At 41.7% G+C, this 23,981-nt stretch overlaps 1 protein-coding gene across 1 annotated transcript in view; it reads left to right on the top strand.

Annotated features, from left to right (window-relative positions):
• The window catches only part of ITSN1 (intersectin 1), a 205,198-nt gene that overhangs the window by 142,785 nt on the left and 38,432 nt on the right, over nucleotides 1-23,981 (top strand). The window contains exons 22-27 of the mRNA XM_026652104.2: nucleotides 890-1,095; nucleotides 1,977-2,059; nucleotides 9,392-9,558; nucleotides 12,366-12,411; nucleotides 19,137-19,258; nucleotides 22,897-23,014. Of these exons, the coding sequence (XP_026507889.1) occupies nucleotides 890-1,095; nucleotides 1,977-2,059; nucleotides 9,392-9,558; nucleotides 12,366-12,411; nucleotides 19,137-19,258; nucleotides 22,897-23,014 (742 nt within the window). The remainder of the gene's footprint in view (nucleotides 1-889; nucleotides 1,096-1,976; nucleotides 2,060-9,391; nucleotides 9,559-12,365; nucleotides 12,412-19,136; nucleotides 19,259-22,896; nucleotides 23,015-23,981) is intronic.

Genomic DNA, 23,981 nt, shown 5'->3' with positions numbered 1-23,981 from the left:
AGGAGTGATCTAGGCTCAAATCTCTGCTGCAGATCGGGGATTCAAACCTGGGTCTCCCACATCTCAGGTGAGGGATTTAGATCAGCGGTTAGAAGTTTTATCAGGAGATCAGCATCAACACCCTTTCCTCCTCCAATCATTTTATGACTCTAGCTCTTAAAAAATGCCTGGAAACAAAATGTTTTGGGTCAAACTAGCTTTGATTTGCATAATTTTTGTCTACATTTTTTAATTTATTTCAACCCAATTTGCAAACTTTTTTTTTTTTTCCAGAACTGCTAGAGAACCGAAAAATCAGTTATTCGCCCAGCTCTATTCCTGAATCCCAATCCTGTGCTCAATCTGTTAGATCACAGTGCCTCAACACTGGCTGAAAAATATGTAGTGCTGGTACATAGATATAGCATTCTGAGATGTGCTAGATATGTAAACCCCGAAAAAGCAAGTAGAATGCAAGATGGCATAATGAATAAGTTAGAGCAAAAAGATTCTCTTTATTCTCACTTTTTGTGAGATTTACTATAAGCCCTGGGGGCAAGGCTTGTCTCTTTATTTATAGTGCTTTACATAAATGTGGTAGATGAGACAATTAATTTTTAAAATCTTTTTCTGTGTAGAAAAATTATTAAATATCTTACAGGAGTGTATGCACCAGGCACTTTAATACAAATATAGAAATACTGGTGGACTGCGTTAATATATCCACTAGATTGTATTTTTTTTTAATGATCTGTTTGGCTTTGAGTAAAAAGCTTATTTTAATAGAAACAGTCGACACACAGAGCTGTGTCTATAAATGAATGTTGTATTTATTTATTTATTTATTTTTAGCAGCCTTCTTTGCGAAAGACTCTTTAAATGATTCACGTTTATTTTCTTACCACAATAGGGTGAAAAAGTAGAGGGCCTTCAAGCACAGGCCTTGTATCCTTGGAGAGCCAAAAAAGACAACCACCTCAATTTTAACAAAAATGATATCATCACAGTTCTGGAACAGCAAGACATGTGGTGGTTTGGAGAGGTCCAAGGTCAAAAGGGATGGTTTCCCAAATCATATGTGAAACTCATTTCAGGCCCCATAAGAAAGTCGACAAGGTATTTTGTTTGGTTGCTTTTGTTAGAATGAACAGCATTTTTATTTAATCATTAAATATTATGTTGTTCCTATTTAAAATGTTGTGTGTACTTGTATGTTTGTTTTTAAAGTGTTGGCTCTGAAAAGTGACTTTATTAATATGGCATTGTGTGGCCAGATTTGTATCTCTGGTTTCAGATCGGTGTGGCTCCGTTTATAAATAAAATGATGAGCTTTGTTTTTTGGCTTCCTCTTCTTCTTTTTTTTTTAAACTTCCAGTCCTACCTACAAACTCAGCTTGGGATATGAAAGCAAAGATGGATTCTTCCTGTATCATGTATCGCCAACAACAATTCTGCATTTAGAATTTAGCTAACAATTCTATTGATGCACAAGTGAGAACAGAATCCAGGTTATTCTCCTGTAGCTGTTTTGGCTACACAATGCCAACAAGACTAAAAAGTAGCAAAATCTTACTTAAGTTGATAAAATAAGTAAGAATTGAAATATGCGTGGGGTAGGGCTAGTGAGTAAAGAGGTGCCACTTTCCTATATTCACTTAACTAACAAACAGTGTTTTGAAAGATAGTAAGACTGTAATCTAATACAATACATCATGTGAAAACGATGTTCTAGTTGATAATGAAAACTAGAATGAACTTTACATTTTTCTATTGGGGAGCAGAGGAGAGCACAGCAATTTTTGCTTTCAGTCCAGTTACATGATTTCAAACTGTATTTTGTCATGCTGAGGTTTAAAACTTAAATTTTACTATCTTTTTGCTTTACACGTTGAGAGAGTTTGTTCATGGATATAGCTTTTAATGTATTTTTTATTCAAAACATTTAGTTGTTTTATTAAATTTAGAGAAATTAAAGCATTTAATATTTTCTCTTTAAGCATGGATTCTGGTTCTTCAGAAAGTCCTGCTAGTCTAAAGAGAGTAACATCACCAGCAACTAAACCATCTATGTCAGGCGAAGGTAAGAATTTGGATTGAATGATATTAGTAACATCTTACTGTATAGTTTTAATAAAAGAAATTATCTAGTAATAGGTACAAGTTCGGAGCCAGATCCAGTGGGAGTTGGTGGTACTCAGTTCCATTGCAGAATCAGGCCCTGTTACTTTACAAAGTAAGAATTTGAATTACCTCCAGAATTAATTATGACTACAAGGCTATGTCCTGCATGTTTTGTAAAACTGCTCATTTACATAAGAATAGTATTTTTCTAATTAACTTAGGTACATTAATTTATGCAGTGTCATTTATAAGCAGTTGAGAATCAATCCCATATTTCTGATTGTTTGTTTTTAGCCTTCTGCCTACAATAGGAAGGGCCCAGGCCCAGCATTTGAAATGCATAAAGGATATATTTTCTTTTAACATACACTGTGTGTGTATGCAGTATATGCCATGTAAAAACATGTGTACATGCTTCAAGATAAGCAAGAATATTCATTAAATTAATAAGTTGTCTCCCAAAATTTTAGTTTTTCATTCACAATGTTTCTTTGTGAATAATTTGAATCCTGCAGTGCCTGTTTTCCTATTTAAATGTTGGATAGACCAAAACTTTCGACCTCTTAGAAAGGGAAGACAAATCAGTGCTGATCCCATCATGAGGAAAGGGATAATTATCCAAACAGGCATGTATGTACTGTAAATTTTTAATAGTTTTCATTTGTGCTGTCTTATTTGACCCAAGAAGGTTAGATTTAAATTATAAATTAATAGCAAATAATATAAATAAATAATATACATTAATAGCAAATAACAAGGACTGCACTCAGTGCCTTGAGTTAGATATCAGTATTTTTTGTTTTTCCCATGTTATTTTGAACATTAAGCACCTTCCATTAATGAACTATTATTAATCGAAAACCATATGAGTACTTATAGTTGTCTACAAGTCTGTACCTATTTTTTTCATAAAAAGATGCTAAATGTGCCAGACCTTTGCCATCATTGGAACCCACACCACTGCTAGCACAGGTATGGCTGCAGTGATACCAGGAAACAGATACAAAACTTTTCTTCTGAGATATTGTTGATAAAACTGCTGTCAATATAACAAACTTTTCATAAGACATGTTAGCTTGGTAGAAGTTGGATTCAGTTGTTAAACATGTAGGCTCCCTATTTTTTTAGTATTAAAAGTAATATTGACAGTAGGGATTTTTTTGGGGTGGGGTGGGGTTGCATTTAAGTGAAAGTGGGTCCAGCAATAGTTGGGCCAGTTCAATTCAGTCATTTATATCACTTAATTATTGACCTATAGCATATCTGATTCAAGGTTGAAGGGGGTTACTGGAGTTAATCTGATTCAGAATTGGTTACTTAGTTGTCAAAAAAGCACATAAAGCAAGGGATAGGACCTGTATGCATGTGCACATGTGTGAAAATAAATATATTTTACAAAATAGTAATATCTCTATCAGTCTTTTTAGCAGTGCTTTAATTCTTTATTTTTTAAAACCTCATCTGTACAACTGCAATTTAATAGGAATCATTTTGGGCAATTTTTATCACACACAATATAGTCTATAGTTTGCCACTGATAATAAAAATTCCACTGTGTAAAGTGGAATTATAGAAGGATTCTAAAATTTGGCTTGCTTGATTTTCAAAGGCTGTTTAAAAGCAAATACAGAACTGCTAAACCATCTCCCCCCAGTCGTGGCTCTGTAGCTACAACCTGGGATACTGTATGTCTTCTGTCATACGTTCTGTATTTTTCAGTTTGATTAGCTGGATATTTTACACACTGTGCTAAAAGCATATACTTTCAAAAATATTTTTGAAAAACGTTTTGTATGGATTCGGCAGCTTTATAATTTCTTTAGGAAAGGAAACTCCTATATAAGTATTCTTCAGAAACAGACTTTCATGAAAGCTAGTTAGTATTTTAGTTCTGAGGATAGTATTTCAGTCTACACTTACTCACCAACAATTAAACGTGCCATGCTTGCCACTGTTTTCCACAAGCAAAGTGTGTAACACAGAATATTTTCAGAAATCTTTGGTGAATTGTGTAATAGGCATACTACTTCAGAAAATGTTACTGATTTGTCTGAGATTCTTATTTGCACTCCTAGCTGTACAGGTTTTCATTTAGTTCTGTAATTAAATTACACGTTGCATTTCTCAACAGCAGTCTGTTTCAGTGTTTTTTTGCTCTTGAATACCAAATAGCTGACCATGTTTTAACAAAATTGTGTATTCCACCATTATCTTAGCATTTTCAAGCCAACTGTTGCATAGGATACAATGAGATTGGCTGTCTCCATACAAAGCTTCAAGTAATGAAAGAATTCATTGTTCATGAGAGCCAACTGACATATGTAAAAGGAACACTGTATCAGAAGTTCAGAAACTAGGATTTTGTATGCCAGGACTGAAATGCTAGTTCTCAGCATAAAATTGAAACCGTAGAAAGTATGCTTATAAAGCCAATCATCATCAAGTGCTTGCACGTGTCCATTCCACTTTAGGACTGTGTGCGCTAGGGCATTGAAGCTGGAGAATTCTTCCCCATAACAGTATCCATCGGGACAGCACATGTTAGCCAACGGTATAAAAGGATGGAGCTGCTCTGCCCCCTCATCAATTCCTTTTTACTGCTCATGGTCAGTAGTTGTACATGTGTGAACTTTACTCTCTCCCATTCTGTTTTTAGAAAAAATTGCTAGAGGTTTTTTATTGTAAATAGTTTAGTATGGTTGTAGTTATAGTTTTAATTAGTAGCACTTTCTTTGAGCTTTTAGCATGGTACTGGGGCATGCATAAGTCCCTGGGATTTAAGTGCCATTCTGGCTGTAGCAAGTCTATATCAGTCAGCAATCCTCACTCCCTGTTTAAAGTGTTTTGGAGAAGTATGCGTGAGGCATAAATGCCTTATCTGTGCGGGTCTTTCAGACCAGGACTAAGAAGTTGAGAGATGTTTGACTTTGAGATAGGGAAATAGTTTTTCTTCCCTCTTTGGACCCCAGCTGCTCTGTACATGGGGATTCAGACTTGACTCTATCTCAGACCACATCACCAGATTTGGCAGCATCCATGCAGCAGAAAGAGCTAGAGACACCAATCTCCATTTTCAGTACTGGGCAAGCTGCAGAAGTAGTCCACCATTTCAACCTCTTCTGGCCAAAAGAAGCCCTCTTCATCTTGAGGGCGGGGTCCCCAACAGACTTGCACAAGAAGACCGGTACCGAGGTTAGAGCTAAGGCAGCTCCCACTAGGCACTCCTAGTACAGCGTTCTAGCAATGTAGAGTAATCGACTCTGGCCCTTCATGCAAGACCATAGAGGCTGACTCCATTGCCGGGACCTTCAGTGGCGCCACCTTCCTCTGTGCTGCATCCTACTGTACCAGTACCATGACATCTGAAGTGTTTGCAGTGGCCAGGGATCTCCTGTGCTTATTGGTGTCAGACTCACCACTGATGCAGGATGAGACTCAGTTACCGATTAATCCTACCCCCCTGGGATACTTCTTGGCATCTACACATTTGGTGCTGTTGGGGACTGAACCAGACCCTCTCGGTATGAACAAAGGAAGTTCTGTTGTGCAGTAGAGCAGACATACAGTCCCTTCAGCAGGAAGCCTCAGATTCTTCCTCCAGTACCATCCACCTCCCATCAGGTCTTGGTCTCCTGCTACTCTACTTGTTACTATGCTGTCTTGGCATTCGGACTGTGCTAACTCGTCCTTCGAGTCAGAGGTGGTATATTATGCATTACGATCTCATTTCAGAAGGGCTCAAGCATCTTCCATTTGTCCTCATGCCGTTCAAGGCCCCAGCATCGTGACTTCTTATAGGAGCAGGTCCCGAGATCGGATGCCCTTGGGGCTGGACCCTGGTATTGTATCAAGTACAGCAGTGGCCTTTCTGGAATCCATGGGGTACTCCTGGATTCACGTTTGTTTTCGCTTGTGTATCACTCTACTTAATCTCCATCAAGGTGCCATTTTGTTTGTACTGATTCCATTACCCAGAATTGAGGGATCTTATTCCTCCAGTATCTGACCCTCCTGTTACAGATAGTCAGCACACAACAGAGCAGACTGACATTGTAGTGCCTCTGCACAATGCTTCCTCATCACCACCAGATGGGGTCACTGTCTCAGAATTGTCCTCCCAAATCCCAGGTGATTATAAAATGTACCAGGAAATTAGGGAAAGGGTGGCTGCCTCCCTAGGTATTCAGATTAAACTGTTCCAGGATAATCCACACAAATTAGTGGATATTTTGAATTCGGCAACGCCATCTGGCTCTGCCTATTAATGAAGCCATCTTAGAACCCACCAGAATTCTTTGACCAGAATTCCTCTTCCTTGACACCCACTGCCAAGAAAATGGAGAAGAGGTACCAAATTCTTCGAGTGATTGCTCCTGTCTATTCCACAGTAGGTGTGCGTGCTCGCCACGTGCCGGAAGTTTTTCCCTTAGCAGTACCCGTACTGGGGAAGCACCGCGGCGACCCCTTGAGTGGCGCCTGCATATCGCGCTATAAGGGGAGCCACGGGCTCCCCCCACCCTCGGTTCCTTCTTGCTGGACAACTCCGACAGAGGGGAAGGAGGGCGGGGTGTGGAATAGACAGGAGCAACACATCTCGAAGAATGCCAGTTATGGAACAGGTAACTGTCCTTTCTTCTTCGAGTGATTGCTCATGTGTATTCCACAGTAGGTGATTCCAAGCAATATCCGCTGGAGGTGGGTAGGAGTTCACGATGGTTCGGGACGAAGTACTGCCCTGCCGAACCCGGCGTCATCCCTAGACTGGGAGACGATCGCGTAATGCGAAGTAAATGTGTGAACTGAGGCCCACGTGGCTGCCCTACAAATGTCCTGGATGGGGATATGGGTGGCGTAGGCAGCTGATGAGGCCTGAGCCCTCGTAGAGTGTGCCCTGATGATCGGTGGCAGGGGAATCCCTGCCAACTCATAGCACGTGCGTATGCATGAGATGATCCAGCGGGAAAGCCGCTGGGTAGAGATAGGTTGCCCCTTTGCCCGCTCGGCCGAGGCAACAAATAGTTGAGAGGATCTCCGGAACGGCTTAGTCCGATCCAGGTAAAAAGCCAGCGCCCTACACACATTGAGTGTGTGGAGACAAGTTGCCAGATGATGCTAAAGAGGAGTTCGGAGCTCTTGTACATGAAGGCTGCCTGTTAGCAAGGTTGTCTTTACAAGCTGTATTGGATGAGGCGGATTCAGAAGCTCTGATAACGGCAACAGCAGTTACTATGTGTTGTGCATCTTGGCTGCAATCGTCTGGTATTCCAACCAAAGTCCATCGAACAATGGAAGACTTGCCCTTCATTCTTTCAGAAGACTGACTACAGTCTGGATTCTCTTTAAGAGTCTAGGACAACCTTAAAGTCTTTAGGCTTTCATACACAAGTCCTAAGAGAAAGCACTTCTGCTCTCAGGTCCAGCAAAGGTACCTGTTCTACCCGATAAGGCAGCCAGACCAGTCCAGGGAATGGCATAAGTCTCAGAGGAAGAGACCACCTCCTTGTCCACCGCCTTCTGCTACCTCTAAATAATCTGTAATATCTAAGCAATCTATTTGATTCTGTCGTCGAGGTTAGCAAGCCACTCTAACTTCTCCTGCTTTTGGCAGCAAGTTGTCCCACTTCCTAAGCACTTGGACCCACATAATAACCTATTGATTGGGTTCTAAACGTGATGGAACTGAGATGTACCCTGCAATTCACCTCTATTCCCCCTTCCCACACACCTCACCGCCCTTTTCAAGGACCATTCTCACAAGACTGTACTGATTCATGACGGTCAGTCTCTATTACAGTTATGGGCAGCAGAGTCAGCATTGGGGGAAGGGAGTCTGTTCCCGCTATTTTCTCATTGCAGAGTCCAAGGGATGCCTCAGACCTCTTTTAGATCTGCAAAAACTCAACAGATAGTTTTATATGATTACTCCTACATCTGTTATCCCGACCCCAGACCCCAATGACTGGTTTGCTGCCCATGACTTAAGGCTTGTCTCCTTGTACCGTGGCTCGACGCTGCGGCGATTGATCTACTGGGGGTCAATTTAGCGGGTCTAGTGAAGACCTGCTAAATCGACCGCTGATCGCTCTGCCGTTGACTCCGGTACTCCACCGGAACGAGAAGCGTAAGGTAAGTCGATGTGAGAATTTCTCCCATCGACCCAGCGCGGTGTCAACACACTGCCGTGAGTCGATCTAAGGTATTTGTCTCCTTTGCTGACAGGATGAGGGGCAACTTGTCACTTTTCAGAGGATTTCTTCCTGGACTTCCTCTATTCATCTGTGCTATGATATTGCTGAAGTTCCACCATCTCAGAGTTTTAGCATACTCTATGAGAACACAAGCAGCATTGGCTGCTTTCTTGGGTCACGTTCCCATCAGTAAAATTTGCAGGACTGCAACTTGGTCATCTCTACATTTGTTCATCACACATTATGCTCCCTTCCAAACCTTGAGGCTAGATTTGGGAGCATGGTGTTGCAGTCCTTGTTTAAGTAGACTCCGATCTCCTATTCCATCTAGAACTGCATGTGGGTCACCTAAAGTGGAATGGACACGTGCAAGCAATCGAAGAAGAAAAAAGGGTTGCATTACCTGTTCAGTAGCTGTTCAAGATGTGTTGCACATGTCCATTCCACAACCCACCCTCCTTCCCTTCTATATCTGAGTCACAGCAAGTACTGGCTTCCGGAGTGAAGTAATTGAGAGAGATTGGGTGGCTCCACCCCAGTATACTTTTGGCTAGCAGCATGAATGTTCAGAGAGTGCGTGCTCTGCCCTGTTTGGGACCACTATGGGAAACAATTCCCCAGCTTTGGTGCACTGGCAAACATACATACACACACCTAAAGTGCAATGGACATGTGAAGCACATCTCGAAGAACAAGTTATCAAACAGGGATGAAACAGTTTGGGTGGTGGTATTTTGGTTTTGGTTTTTTTGTTAATAAAAAAAATAGATATATACTTAGGTCATGTTAGAGGTTTACCAAAAATAATAACTTCATCCATAATAGGAGTGTTTTTTGTTTTTTTTAGAATAGAAGCCTTTAAAGAACTTTAAGTAGTCTTGAAGATCATCTAATTTAGAAAGTTAAATATTAAACCTCATTTGTGAAGGAAGGGAAAATGTTTTGGAGTGAAGTGTTGCCTACACAGAAGCAATAGGGCAGAAAGCTATGAATATCTAACCTTTGGACAGGTCATATGGCATTACTTTCATAAAGATAGATTTTTGCAAATTATACTTTGATTCATCAAGCATTTCCCATTTTTTGAACAACTTCTCCTCCAGAATATATTGCCATGTACACATATGAGAGTTCGGAACAAGGAGACTTAATCTTTCAACAAGGAGATATGATTCTTGTGACAAAAAAAGATGGTGACTGGTGGACAGGAACATTGGGTGACAAATCTGGAGTCTTTCCTTCTAATTATGTGAGACTGAAAGATTCTGAGGTAAAGAGATATGAAACATTACAAAGTCTATCCTTTTTTGTATCTTATTTGTCCACTTTATAATGTTCATTTGATGATTTCAAGTCAGTGAATCATATGGAGGGTTTTTTATCTTACAACTTTATTGGACATGAAAAAGCATTGTTACAGCGAAGTTTGAAAGAGATATTCCTGTATAAACTACCATGGAGTACCCCAGTGGTTCTCAACAGGAGGTCCGCGCCCTCCTACGGGTCCCCAAACCCTTTCAGGGGGGCCATGGGGCCCTGTGGCTAAAACCCAGAGCCTGAGCCCCAGCACCCCCCGTGGGGCTGAAGCTGGGAACAGCAGGGCTGAATTCCGAAGCCCCGGTACTCCCCATGGGGCAGAAGCCCTGAGCCCCTGGGCAGAGTTGGGGAGACACGGGTGTTACACCCCCCACCTCAAAACTACAGGGGAAGGTCCAACCCCCTCCACCTCCTTGTCTCCCCACTCCCTGGCCAGGTCAGAGGCGGGAAGCCTTGTCTCCTGCTGCTGCAGGGGGTTGAAGCTGCTCCTCAGGTCCCAGCCCCCTTTGCTCACGCAACCGGTAAGAGCCATCTGGGCAGGCAGTCCCGGCTCCATGGCTGGCAGAGCCCTCGGAGAACAGGGACCGCAGGGGAGCCTTCCTGGCACACAGCCGCTAGCTACCCCCGTGCCTGCAACCTGAGCTGTTTTCAGACTTTCTGAGCTGAGCCCCCCACCTTTTGAATTATAATTTTTGGTTGCGTCCCCCACCCAGACAGGCTGGATGGCCTGCTGAGGTGAGTCAGGGGGTGGAGGTGGCGTTTCCTTCCCGACCCCGCCGTGCGGAGCTGTCCAGAGTCCCGCTGGCCCCTGCCTACCCAAAATAGAAGTCAAACTACACCTATTCCCGAGCCCCTGACTCCCGGCTGAGAGCCCCCAGTCCCCCCTCCCCGTTGGGCCCTGGAGTTTTTCTAGCATGTTGTGGGGGGGCCTCAGAAAGAAAAAGGTTAAGAACACCTGGAGTACCCTGTCACTTACTGTTATTAAAGGCCTTTATGATAGTCATGTACAGCCAAATCAGAGGAATTATTGCTGTTTTCCAGTTAACAGTATTATGACCAAAGAGAATGTGCAGTAAGATACGACTTGAAACAATATAAAAGGGGATATATCCTAACATGAAATATTAAGCTTTTCCTTCCAAAACAAGGTATTGTAATAATGAACCCAAGGGAACAAGCCCAGGAGAAAAATAAGCTTACCTAATAGCCATATTCTGGTGAAGTTAGATTCATATCAATTAAATTCCAGAAGTTCTGAAGTTGGATGCACTCCCACCACATGTGTAGGCCCTGAAAGGGGGAATGCTTTTGTCAGTCGTGTGTGTCCGGAGAGGATGGGGGTAGTGATTCACTTTTCATTTCTGGAGATGGTATATTGTATTAAACTTAAGAGATGTTTTCTCACGCACATTCTCATCTATTTGAGAATACAGTTGTCATCTATCAGTGGATGTTAGCTGAGTCATTATGTCGTTGTCTATATACACTTAAGTTCCTTCTTGCAACAAGATGAGAAATATAATGTATTCTACTGATTTATTGCACTTCTCTTCAAAATAAAAATATTATGGTCAAGACTTTAAAAAATGGGGGTCTAAATTTAGCCTTCTAAACTCTTATTTGGATTGGATTTAGGTGCCTAAATAAGGATTTAGGAGCCTAACTTTAGGTGCACATTTTTTTAAATCTTGGCATCTGTGTTAATGAGCTATAACTGTCTGTGGACTATATATGTGAAATATTAGCGCTTGTGTAGTCATCGCTTAACCTTTTTCACTTTTGGGAAAGATTGAAGAGTGATACTTTTTATCAGTAGTACAGTATGTAGATACTTAAAGGGCGCTCATCTTTTCAATTAAAATAGAAAATACAGTAATCTCTTCTGTGATAGAGCTCCAAAACACTCTGGTTATGGTAGTGCAATGTTTTGGGCCACTTTTGCAGTACTGTAATAGCTCTTTCAGAAAGCATCTTCCTCTAAGACTTGCCTCAATGCAGGAAATTCTTCATTAAGAATCAATTTAGAAGATGTAGATCAGAAAACTTGTATTTTTGTAAATATATTGTTTATATCCCTGTTATGCTTTGGGAGAGCTAATTTAGTAGATTAAAGGATAAATCTAATCTCAACTGTTCATTATTTATGCAGTGCACTTTAAGAACAAATAAAACATGGTCCTGTTCTTGGATCTTACAACCTAATGTTGGATATAACACAAGTGATAGCAGCACGGGGGGGAGAGCAGAAGAGGGGTGAAGGTTTCAATAATATTACAACGTTATTTTATTAAATTTTTCCAGCATTCAGAGGTACTGTTTTTCTGGGCAGACTTTCAATAACTCTGATGTGCAATAGGATTTTTGGATTTTCAGAGTTGGCTCTCCATCTAGTTTAGCAGGAGCAATTTCACCCGCTGTGAACTCTGACTCAGATTATATTATTATCGTCCCTTTAGATTGATGGGGTTCATGAACGGTCACACAGCTGGAAACCTTCCCAGATTCTCCAAACTAAAAACACTCTTTCCTGCCTAAACTAGTGAAGATGTGTTTGTTTTTAATTATTCATTACTCACTATTACAGATAATATTTGGGGTGACAATCCATCTGAGAATTGCTACAAGGATAGATCCCTCTAGGATAGTCACTAACTATTCAGAGCCTTCTTTTGGAAAATGCTGTAGCAAAGCCATTTTGGTAGTCAGGAGAAATAAACATATGAATGTGTGTAAGTTTTATATTTGCCTTTTTATTTTAAGGTCCCTGGAACTGCTGGAAAAACAGGAAGTTTAGGGAAGAAACCTGGTGAGTTACACAGTGTGGCAACATTTTATTTCTCCGTGTGCTAAAGGATATATTTGCTTCTAACAAAGAGTAAGAAACTTAAATAGGAATGAAGTCTCCTTTGTAACAATTTAATAAGTTGCTCATTCTTATTCTTCCCTCTTTCCCTATGTATAGCCCAGTATGTTGCTACCCTTCTTTAAACATTTACATCTGCTTTAGGGTTTTGTACAGCGTCCATCACGGCAGTATCCAAGCACCATGTGGTTACAAAACTTCCCAAAAAACTGTTGCCTGAAAGTGAATTTAAATTCACACAACTTGGGGATAGTGCATATAACAGGGCAGTTGATCCATGAGGATTGTGCAGTTTTATGTACGTGTCTGATAAACATGGTGGTGAAGTACACATCCCACTTCAGGTTGTGGCATTCTGCCTGGAATCCTGCATAATTTACTTCCCACAAAACTGAGGGTTGGCCCTGTATATTGCTCAGCATGGAGGTTTCAGTGTTCCTAAATGCCCAGCCAACAGGAATGTTTTCACTACTTTCTCTAAATAAAGGAGCAGCAAGAAGATTGGGCATTCTTGGCAGAAACTGGTAGTAGGTGGGGGCACAGGGACAGCTATTTTCTGAATTTTCAGAAGCAATACAAAACTGATTACAGATGTGTCAATGTTTATACAGAGAAGGATTTTATGTCTTCATGCTGTATACGCACTATGCTAAAAGGGGCCTAACTTTCCTGAGCTGGCTTGTGATTCTGTTGGAATTCTTCCCATCAGAGTTCAACACTCAGAAATAATAAAGAATATATTCAGAATGCAATAGAGCTATTTGTTTATTTTCTGAAAGATTTCTAAACCCTGATCTACACTACGAGTTTAGGTCAAATTTAGCAGTGTTAGATCAATTTAACCCTGGACCTGTCCTCACGCCGAAGCCATTTTTATCGACTTAAAGGGCTCTTAAAATCGATTTCTGTACTCCTCCCCGACGAGGGGATTAGCGCTAAAATCAACATTGCCGGGTCGAATTTGGGGAAGTGTGGGCGCAATTCGACGGTATTGGCCTCCCGGAGCTATCCCAGAGTGCTCCATTCTGGCCGCTCTGGACAGCACTCTCAACTCAGATGCACTGGCCAGGTAGACAGGAAAAAGCTCCGGGAACTTTTGAATTTCATTTCTGTTTGGCCAGCATGGCGAGCTGATCAGCACGGGTGACCATGCAGAGCTCATCAGCACAGCTGACCATGCAGTCCCAGAATTGCAAAAGAGCTCCAGCATGGACCGAACGGGAGGTACTGGATCTGATCGCTGTTTGGGGAGATGAATCTGTTCCAAAAGACGAAATGTCAAAATATTTGAAAAAATCTCTAAGAGCATGATGGACAGAGGCTACAACAGCAGCAGTGCCGCGTGAAAATTAAGGAGCTCAGGCAAGCCTACCAAAAAGCCAAAGAGGCAAACGGACGCTCTGGGTCAGAGCCCCAGACGCGCAGCTTCTACGATGAGCTGCATGCAATTCTAGGGGGAGGGGGCCACCACTACCCCTCCCCTTTCCGTGGACACCTGCAAGGGGGGAGTCTCACGCAACAGGGATGAGGATTTTGGGGATGAGGAAGATGAGGAGCTGGAGGAGGAGGAGGAGGATAGCGCACAGCATGCAAGCGGAGAAACCATTCTCCCTGACAGCCAGGAACTGTTTATCACCCTGGAGCCAATACCCTCCCAGTCCTCCCAAGGCGGCTCACTGACCATGAAGCCAGAGAAGGTACCTTTGGTGATGAGTGTACCTTTGTAAATATAATGCATGGTTTAAAAGCAAGCGTGTTTAATTATTAATTTGCCCGAAGACTTGAGATGCATTCGGGGCCAGTACAGCCCCTCCTTTTAAATGGCCAACCCAACAGGTGCTTGGTATGGGAAAGCTGGGTGCTGCTGTTTGAAACCATTCCCACATGTTATGAAGATTGAAGAAGCCGAAAGACTGTGGCTTACCATAGCTGCCTGCAAGCCGAATTCTGTTGCCCGGCCATTCGTGTGCGATCTCTCACACCAAACCGGAAGGCCCTCAATATAAGAGGCAAATGTGACCTTGTACCGAAAGCACATGTGCTATGTAATGTTAACAGCTTGGTTCACCGTGAAAGAGTCTACCCATTGTTCTCTAAAATGTGTCTTCTTAAATACTACTCTCCCTTTTTTTCCTCCTGCAGCTGCAAATGTTTCAACACTCTCCCTATCATCTCCATCCCAAAGGCTAGCACAGATAAGAAGGCGAAAAAAATGCACTCGCGATGAAATGTTCTCTTAGCTCATGCAGTCCTCCTGCACTGAAAGAGCTCAGCAGAATGCATGGAGGCAAGCAGTGTCAGAGTCCAGGAAAGCAGAAAATGAATGCAAGGACAGGAGGGATGAGCGAGAGGAGAGGTGGCGGGAGCAAGAGGAGAGGAGACAGGATGCAATGCTGAGGCTACTGGGAGATCAAACTGATATGCTCCGGCGTCTGGTGGAGCTGCAGGAAATGCAGCAGGAGCACAGACCGCTGCTGCAGCCCCTGTGTAACTGCCTGCCCTTCTCCCCAAGTTCCATAGCCTCCTCACCCAGACGCCTAAGAATGCGGGGGGACCCCCTCTGGGCACCCAACCACTCCACCCCACAGGACTGCCCAAGCAACAGCAGCCTGGCATTCAATAAGTTTTGAAGTGCAGTGTGGCCTTGTCCTTCCCTCCTACCCTCATCCACCACCCCAACCGGTGCTTCCCTCCTCACCCACCCCTCCCGGGCTACCTTGGCAGTTATCCCCCTATTTGTGTGATGAATTAATAAAGAATGCATGATTTTGAAACAATAATGACTTTATTGCCTCTGCAAGTGGTGATTGAAGGGGGGAGGGCAGTTGGCTTACAGGGAAGTAGAGTGAACCAAGGGGGTGGGTTTTCATCAAGGAGAAACAAACAGAACTGTCACACCGTAACCTGGCCAGTCATGAAACTGGTTTTAAAAGCTTCTCTGATGTGCAGCGTGCCCTGCTGCGCTCTTCTAATCGCCCTGGTGTCTGGCTGTGCGTAATCAGCGGCCAGGCGATTTGCCTCAACCTTCCACCCTGCCATAAACGTCTTCCCCCTTACTCTCACAGATATTGTGGAGCAAGCAGCAATAACAGTTGGAATATTGGTTTTGCTGAGGTCTAACCGAGTCAGTAAACTGCTCCACTGCGCTTTTAAACATCCAAATGCACATTCTACCACCATTCTGCACTTGCTCAGCATATAGTTGAACAGCTCCTTAATACTGTCCAGGGTGCCTGTGTATGGCTTCATGAGCCCTGGCATTAAGGGGTAGGCTGGGTCCCCAAGGATAACTATAGGCATTTCAATGTCCCCAATGGTTATTTTCTGGTCTGGGAAGTAAGTCCCTTCCTGCAGCTGTTCAAACAGACCAGAGTTCCTGAAGATGCGAGTGTCATGTACCTTTCCCGGCCATCCCATGTTGATGTCGGTGAAATGTCCCTTGTGATCCACCAGTGCTTGCAGCACCATTGGAAAAGTACCCCTTGTGGTTTATGTACTGGCTGCCAAAGTGGTCCGGTCCCAAGATAGGGATATGCGTTCCGTCTATCGCCCCACCACAGTTAGGGAATCCCATTGCAGCAAAGCCATCCACTATGAGCTGCACATTTCCCAGAGTCACTACCCTTCATAGCAGCAGCTCAGTGATTGCGTTGGCTACTTGGATCACAGCAGCCCCCACAGTAGATTTACCCACTCCAAATTGATTACTGACTGACTAGTAGCTGTCTGGTGTTGCAAGCTTCCAGAGGGCTATCGCCACTCGCTTGTGAACTGTGAGGGCTGCTCTCATCTTGGTATTCTTGCACTTCAGGGCAGGGGAAAGCAAGTCACAAAGTTCCATGAAAGTGCCCTTACGCATGCAAAAGTTTCGCAGCCACTGGGAATCATCCCAGACCTGCAACACTATGTGGTCTCACCAGTCTGTGCTTGTTTCCGGGCCCAGAATTGGCGTTCCACAGCATGAACCTGCCCCATCACGCTGTCGTCGCCTCCTTGCCTGCTTTTGCAGGTTCTGGTTCTGCACATACTGCAGGATAATGCATGAGGTGTTTACAATACTCACAACAGCAGCGGTGAGCTGAGCAGGCTCCATGCTTGCCGTGGTATGGTGTCTGAAGGAGAGCAGGAAAGCAGAGTTGCAGCGGAATCGGTGGATGATGACGGATGCCTGTTTTTAATGCCAAAGCTGACTTCAGATTTGGAAAGTGTTGTCGGATATTTGATATGGGTGAACAGAATTGCGGGGATAGCATAATGTGTTCAGTTAACATAACTTCCCAACACATGGTGTGTGTGTGTGTGTGTGTGTATATATTATATTAATACTGTACACATAATACCCATTAATGTGGTGTATACTATGCCTAACATATGTATTGGCTAATAGCTTCAAACAGCCTCTGGTTAGGCTCTGTCCCCAGCCAGCCTTTCCTTCACAGGGCTAGCTCAAGAGGTCTAATCCTCTCTGTCAGCCACTACTGAGCCAAGCTTTTCCTCTTTTATCTCCTCCTTCCAGGTGTGACATCTTGCAAGGGTGTAACTGGGTGGGGCTGATTGGGCCCACAGGCTCTCATTAACCCCTTCTTGGTCATTGTAGGAGCTGTCTCTCTCTTCTGCTGACTCTCCAAATGCCAGTGTGGCTGGAGCAGGTTATGTTAGGCCATCCCAAGACTAAGACTGTTCTGTGCAGAAATGGCTTTTCATGCAAACACCGTGTCACAAATAATACAACACAAAATATGCCTCTTGAAAACTCACAAAAATATTGCACCATAAATAAATGTCTTAATCTAGGCACGCTTAATCTTAAACAAAAGGCAGACTCAGTACACTTCCTGGGAGACCTAATCAGCCTAACCCAGTTACCACGTCACCTAGCTAGTCCCCAGTCTCATTCTAGCCATTGTCAAGTAAAAACTGCCTCTGTCTCCAGCCTGTAGAACAAAACACACACACAAAAAACCCCACTCAAAACCTGCCCGGGAAAAAGCTTCCCACTGAGCTCCCATCATTAGAGACCGTCATCTGTGAGCTATCTGGGGCTCTTAAATCCTCCTATTACTCCACCCCAATTAGGCCTAAAAAGATCTCCTGTACAAATGCCCCTTAGTTCCTTTGGCTCATAGGTGGCTACTCAATCACAGCCACATCAAAGACCTAGCGTGTCAAAAACTAAACTCTCAAATCCTCTTCCACTGTTGACAACTCCACTATCCTCAGTTTACCACTGGGTCCCAATTGTTGTAATATTTAAATTGTACACCACCTCCCTCTCTCTTACGTGAGTCCTGTCACTAAATCCTGCCTTGATTTATTTTCCAAAACGTTCATTTCCTGTCTACTTCCATTGTGACAACATTTTTGCAGGGTTTGATTGTTGCAAGCCTTTCTCTCTGGCCTCCCGTAAACATGTCTTCCTCTGAGAAGTTTGTCCAAATAAGTGCCACCAAAAATATTCCTTGCAAAATGCTTCCATCGTTGTCAATCTCTCATTATTGTCACTGGCTTTCTGTTGCCTCCCTTAATCAAACTAATCTTTGTTCTTGATTTCAAAACTCTCCACAACATACCTCTCTGCTCTTGTCAGGGCCAGCTCCAGCTTTTCTGCTGCCCCAACCGGCAAAAAAAAAAAAAAGTGGCGGCACTTTGGCGGCAGCTCAATTGTGCCACTTCTTCTACCGCAGTTCGGCGGCGGGTCCTCCCTCTCTTCCTCTTCGGCGGCAATTCAGCAGCAGCTCAAAGAGGTAATGAGGGACCCGCCACCGAAGACCCGGACGTGCCGCCCCGATACCAGACGGAGTGCCACCTCTTTGAATTGGCCGCCCCAAGCACCTGCTTCCTATGCTGGTGCCTGGAGCCGGCCCTGGCTCTTGTATCCTTTTGTTCCACTCAGTCCTCCTTTAGCCCATACTAGTGCTCTCTCTGTCAACCTCCTCCTTTTGCTGTTGTGTACAATGTTGCCAGCTCTCACAATATTTGGTTATTTTATGTAGGCCTCAGCTCTTGGAGCCATGTGATTGTGAGGATCTCAGAGTTTTCTAAGTTTCTACCTTTAAAATATGAATGCTACAGGTTCAAAATCCACAAGGCAAATAAAAAAAACCCAAACGCTATTCTTTAAAATCTTCTGATTTTGGGGGGCTTGACTCATGTTGTTTGAACCCTTGAGGTTGTCAATTCAGTTTTTCATGTAAATCCCTATACCTGGAACTCCCTCTCTGACTCCTATCTGCCACACCTCCAACCTCTCCTTCTTGAGGTCTTTTCTGTACTACTACTTCTGGTAGCCAGGAAGACTATAGTCTATCTTTTTTTTTTTTTTTTTAAAGTGGTGTGTGACCCTCATGATAAACACTACTTCCCAAGTGACTGCAGAATCTTCACTCTGACCTGCACCAACCCACCCCGTACTATTGTCTTCACACATCATTCTGTTCCTAATTTGTGTGAACTCTTTTGGGGCAAGGCTCTGATATATGGTAAACTGCCGTCCATATCTGTGGCACAGCATAAATAGAAAATAAAACCAATTTGATGGCAAGAAGTGCGTAGTGGACATACTGTACTCATGAGATATGGCACAGTAAATATTGCATGCTAAACTTGGGTACTGGTTCCATTTTTCAGATTAACGGTAAATGGAATTTTTTTCTCTTTCTATTTAACAGAAATTGCCCAAGTTATTGCCTCTTACACAGCAACAGGACCTGAACAACTTACCCTGGCTCCTGGTCAATTGATACTCATCAGAAAGAAGAATCCAGGTGGATGGTGGGAGGGAGAGCTCCAAGTTAGTTACTACTACTACTTTTATAAAGTTCCACATCCATATTTTGTTTTATTTTTCAAAGGATGGACACATCACTACCTCTGGGAAAAAATTAGTATGCAGCCAAAATATTTGAAACATACACATTTACATTAGTTCTTTAAAATAAAATATAAAATTATCTAAGGTAATAGCAAGGCATTTTGCCATGCTGTGGGTAATAGAAAGATACAAACAAAGGACAAATTTTGGGCTAATCAAATCTATTTCTTCAACCAGTCTTGCTAAATTTCTTTTGGTCTAAACTGACTATTTAAACTGGTATTTTTTCCGTTGGAAATATTAGGGTCTTAGAGTGATAGTCAATTTCTTCACTATCTGTCCTTTCTTCACCGTTAATCTGCTCAATAAATTAATCAGTGGACAGCAGTCATGTAAGGGTATGGTTGCCTAATGTTTAACACAGATGTAGTTTTATCCACCATGTGTAACAAAATTGAGTGTGATTAGGACAAATAAAAAAAATTGCTTTTGATTTTAATTTAAAAGAAAACTCAAGTGATCCATTATACTACCTAAGCTAACTGACTCAATTTTTCCCAAATGAGAGCATATCTTGTGTGTGTATATAAAAAGGAATGTTTAAAACTGGTTTTGGAAGTACTGGCCGCTGTTTCAAGTTCTTCATTCAATGGGACTGTTTTGTCACAATGGAGGCTACCGCTTTTACGAGCCTTCTCTGCAAGGCCCAGTTTAATGAAAAAAAGAAAAAAATGATTAACTTTTGCCACTAAAAAGCACAGGATGTCAGAAAGTTTTAAAGTTATACGATGCTTTAAAAATGGTTAATGTTGTTAATACTATTAAAATAACCAACAAGTGTTTTTTGTTTTGATTCTTAATGTTTAGAACTTGCTTCAGGTCAGTTCTGAAACTTTGACTTCGGTGCTTTTTAACAAAAAACCTAATGTTTTTTTTCAGTCCTGCTTTGTGTCATCAAACTGATTTTTGTGTGTATGTGGTGACAATATTATCCAAAAGAGAAAAATTATATAATTTTTTGTAATGCACGTTTGAGTTTATCCAGACCTTAAATATTCACTACCATCTCCTCCCTTCCATATTTCTTTACTGGTGGTTCTTCCCTCTCCCTCTGGGAGCTCCTCTCACAGGTTAATTTCAGCAGCTTGCTACACCACTCTTAATTTATAACGTAAGACGCTCAAACAAGTTTTATTGTTGCCAATAAAAAAATATTTTAAAAGTAGAAAAGTTAAAACAGGATGCCTTCAGCAAGACTAACCACAATCAGCAAGTAACAGGCAGCGTAAATGTTGAAACAAACATTGGACTTTTATTATGTGAATATCCATCTTTACCTTGAGTTCCCATAGTACCTAATTGTATGACAGGTTTAACATTTAGGGTTTTTTTAATGTTTAGTTAAATGGCTTAAATCAGGATTAAAACAGATTAACTTTTGTATTTAATTTTAAAAGCTTTAGGAACTGCTTGAATACATGCTGCCAAACTCCATGCCTGCCAGGGACTATATTAATGTCCTTCTCCACTCTTCTCATAAAATCGAGCCTGTAGTTGAGTGAGAAGTCAGATTCACAAATTACAGAACACTTTGTATGTAACCCCACCACCGCTGCAGGACATCTAACACAGCTTTTAATACTGCAACAATTCTTGCTGTAACTTGACAACGTCAGAGACACCAGCAACCTAATAGTATTTTATCTGAAAACGTTTTGCCTATTGTTGCTACAAGTACGGCTGAAGAGTACTGTAGTGGAATGAAATTGAGGGAGGGGAGGAAATCTATTTTTTTCCGTAGCATGTTTAGTTTGCTCCTTTGACAGCATTTTATAGTCTGTTTCCTGTGCTGGTTGCTTGGCTCTTTCATGCGGCATCTGGGAAAAGAGAAGCATTAAAAAACAAAAGTATGGCTGTAAAACGTGAGTGGCAGGAGGACTCAGGAGATGGTGTAGTATCGAACTACTTTTAATTCAATTTTTAAAAACATGGCTACGTTTCAAGTTGACACTTGTTCTTTTAAACTGTGGAAGAACCTATTTATTGTTTGATTTTTGGCTTGAAATAATGTTTGCTCATAATTGTCCATCAAAAAGAAATAGAACCTCCATTGTATCTCAGTCTGAAGGAGCTGGATTAAATATTAGTCAGAGTGGCAATAAAGATAAAAGTCAAATCAAATGCTGTAGGACTGCTTTTTCCAAACAGAACAGAGATGCATAAATATCTATCAGGCATTATATTCTGTTAGGCTTAAGGAGATCTTCCAGGACTATTTGGCTGTTAATAATCTATGCAGACTTTGAATCAGATCTAAAAAGATTAGGTTAAATTGGTAATCCAAGATGTAATACTGCACAGATGGCTGCTTTCAATAGAACAAAGATATTTTTGTTATGCTTTAAAAGGCAAACTTCAGTATAATATTAGAAATTCTTACATCTTCATCCAACTACAAAAAGTAAATGGCAAAAAACACATATAAATCTTAAAAATAAAGAATTAGCACTAAAATTAGAAGCTGCCAATTTTACAGCTGTTGGTCAGAAAGATTTAAAAACCATTTCCCAGGCTTCTCTTCTGGTTCTTAGCTGGAAAGAAGAAGTTCATTGACAAAATAATCTGAGACTGTTCCTGTGAAACATCTAGCCCAGTTTTGCAGACAGTATCAGATCCGAGTTCCATCTAGTCCAGTGTTTTGTCTCCAATAATGCTCAGTACCAGACATTTCAGTGGAAGGTGTGACAACCCAGCTGTAGGCAGATCTGTCCTCTACATTGTCTCATCCTAGTTTCCCTTAATTAAATTGGTTGAAGCCCTGAAGCATGAACTTTAATGTCCCTTCCAAAATTCGTTCTTAATTATAGCTGGAGATTCTTGATATCTATGTAAATGTCCAGTCCCTTTTTTTAAATCTTGCTAAGCTCTTGTTTGATAAATGTCCAATCTTCAAGTTTAGCTGAACAAAAACTTGGAACACTTCCTATGCCACAGTGTCTGTCATTATCTTTGTAGCAATTGGTAACTGTTTGTGTATCTATTGTAACTTTATAATACTACGGCTATAGTTTGCTGTTCTCCATGTGCGCTGAAGGTAGGACAAGAAATAATGGAGTTAATCTGCAGCAAGGGAGCGTTAGGTTAGATATGAGTAAAACCTTTTTAACTATAAGGGTAGTTAAGCTCTGGAACAGGCTTCCAAGGGAGGTTGTGGAATCCCCATCGCTGGAGGTTTTTAAGAACTGGTTGGACAAACAGCTGTCAAGGATAGTCTAGGTACTTGGGTCTTGCTTTAGTGAGGGGGCTGAACTCGATAACTTTTTAAAGTCCCTTCCAATCCTACATTTCTATGATTCTATACTCTAATTTTAGCTTTTTAGAAATACAGTGTGGGAGAAATCAATGTTTGCCAAGTAGAAAAGGACTTACATGAGTATCAGAATGTTTCAGTGCTCTTAAAAAAAAACCAACTGTCTATGTTCTGTAAAATCATTTGGCCTATTTTAAAGTGGTCAGTGTAACTTCAAATATAAATAAAATGTAGACTGAGTTACCCTGGCCTGGTTTGGGGTCTGTTGATGTGCTTAACCCTCTGAAAAGAATTATTTTCTTATTAGGCACGAGGGAAAAAACGACAGATAGGATGGTTCCCTGCTAACTATGTAAAACTTTTAAGTCCTGGTACCAGTAAAACTACACCAACCGAGCCACCTAAATCAACAGTATTACCGTCTGGTAAGTAATACAGTAATGTTCTCAAAATATTTGTTGTTCTGTGTCACTTGTGTAGTTTAGAACTGGACATTTCTAGTGAACTAACTGCTATACTAGTGACTTGGGTTTCAAAGGTCCTTTCTAAAATATTTCATTTTTCTTATGAATTTCTATACAATAAGTTTCTTTATTTCATCTATAGAGTATTTTCTCATATCTAGCTTTGATCATATGACTTTAGGGAAAGAAGACCAGTCGAGTTAACATGCAATATATCTGTCATACATATTTGCTTATTTTAATGCTAATGAAAGGATACAGGACTGGTGCCCCTAGAGACTGAAATATACTATCCACTAAAGATCCAGCACAGGCAGTAACAAACCGTCCTACTAATGTATGCCAACTGTGGCAGGACCAGGTTTAAGGGTGAGAAGATAGCTCATTCTGTGTCCTTAATATCCCTGCTGAGTTTGCCAGTTTGGGTGGTACCTTGTGGTAAGGACACTTACCCATGAGGATCTGAAGTGAGACAATCAGTTTGTTCCACATAAGCCATTGAACGATATCCAGATGGTAATGTCTTCCATTAATATTGACCTGGCTGGGACTTACACTCATACACTACTTCCCTGAGCTGTTCTCTAACCATTATCATTCCCTTGAGCCAAAAGGAGTCTATTTCTAATTGACTGTGTATAAAACATTGAACCTACACACTGAAACATCAAGCATGTCGTCTGTCTTGATGTTCCGTCTCCAAATAATTAGGAAAAGTAGTCATAAGTATTTAAATGCTAGGGAACTAGATAAGTCATGAAATTATAATGGAATACTTGAATGACTGAAAGCTGTCATCTGATATGTTCAGCGACCTCTTTGAAAAGTATGAAATAAGTCTCATTTCAGTTTTTGGTGAAAGCAGGTGGCCAGGGCCGGGTCCAGGGTTTTTGCCGCCCCAAGCGGCAAAAAAAAAAAAAAAAAAAAG

The sequence above is a fragment of the Terrapene carolina genome, unplaced genomic scaffold (assembly GCF_002925995.2).
Source record: "Terrapene carolina triunguis isolate 2854851 unplaced genomic scaffold, T_m_triunguis-2.0 Scaffold31, whole genome shotgun sequence".
Taxonomy (NCBI): Eukaryota; Metazoa; Chordata; order Testudines; family Emydidae; genus Terrapene; species Terrapene triunguis.
This window is presented reverse-complemented; position numbering and strand designations above follow the sequence as displayed.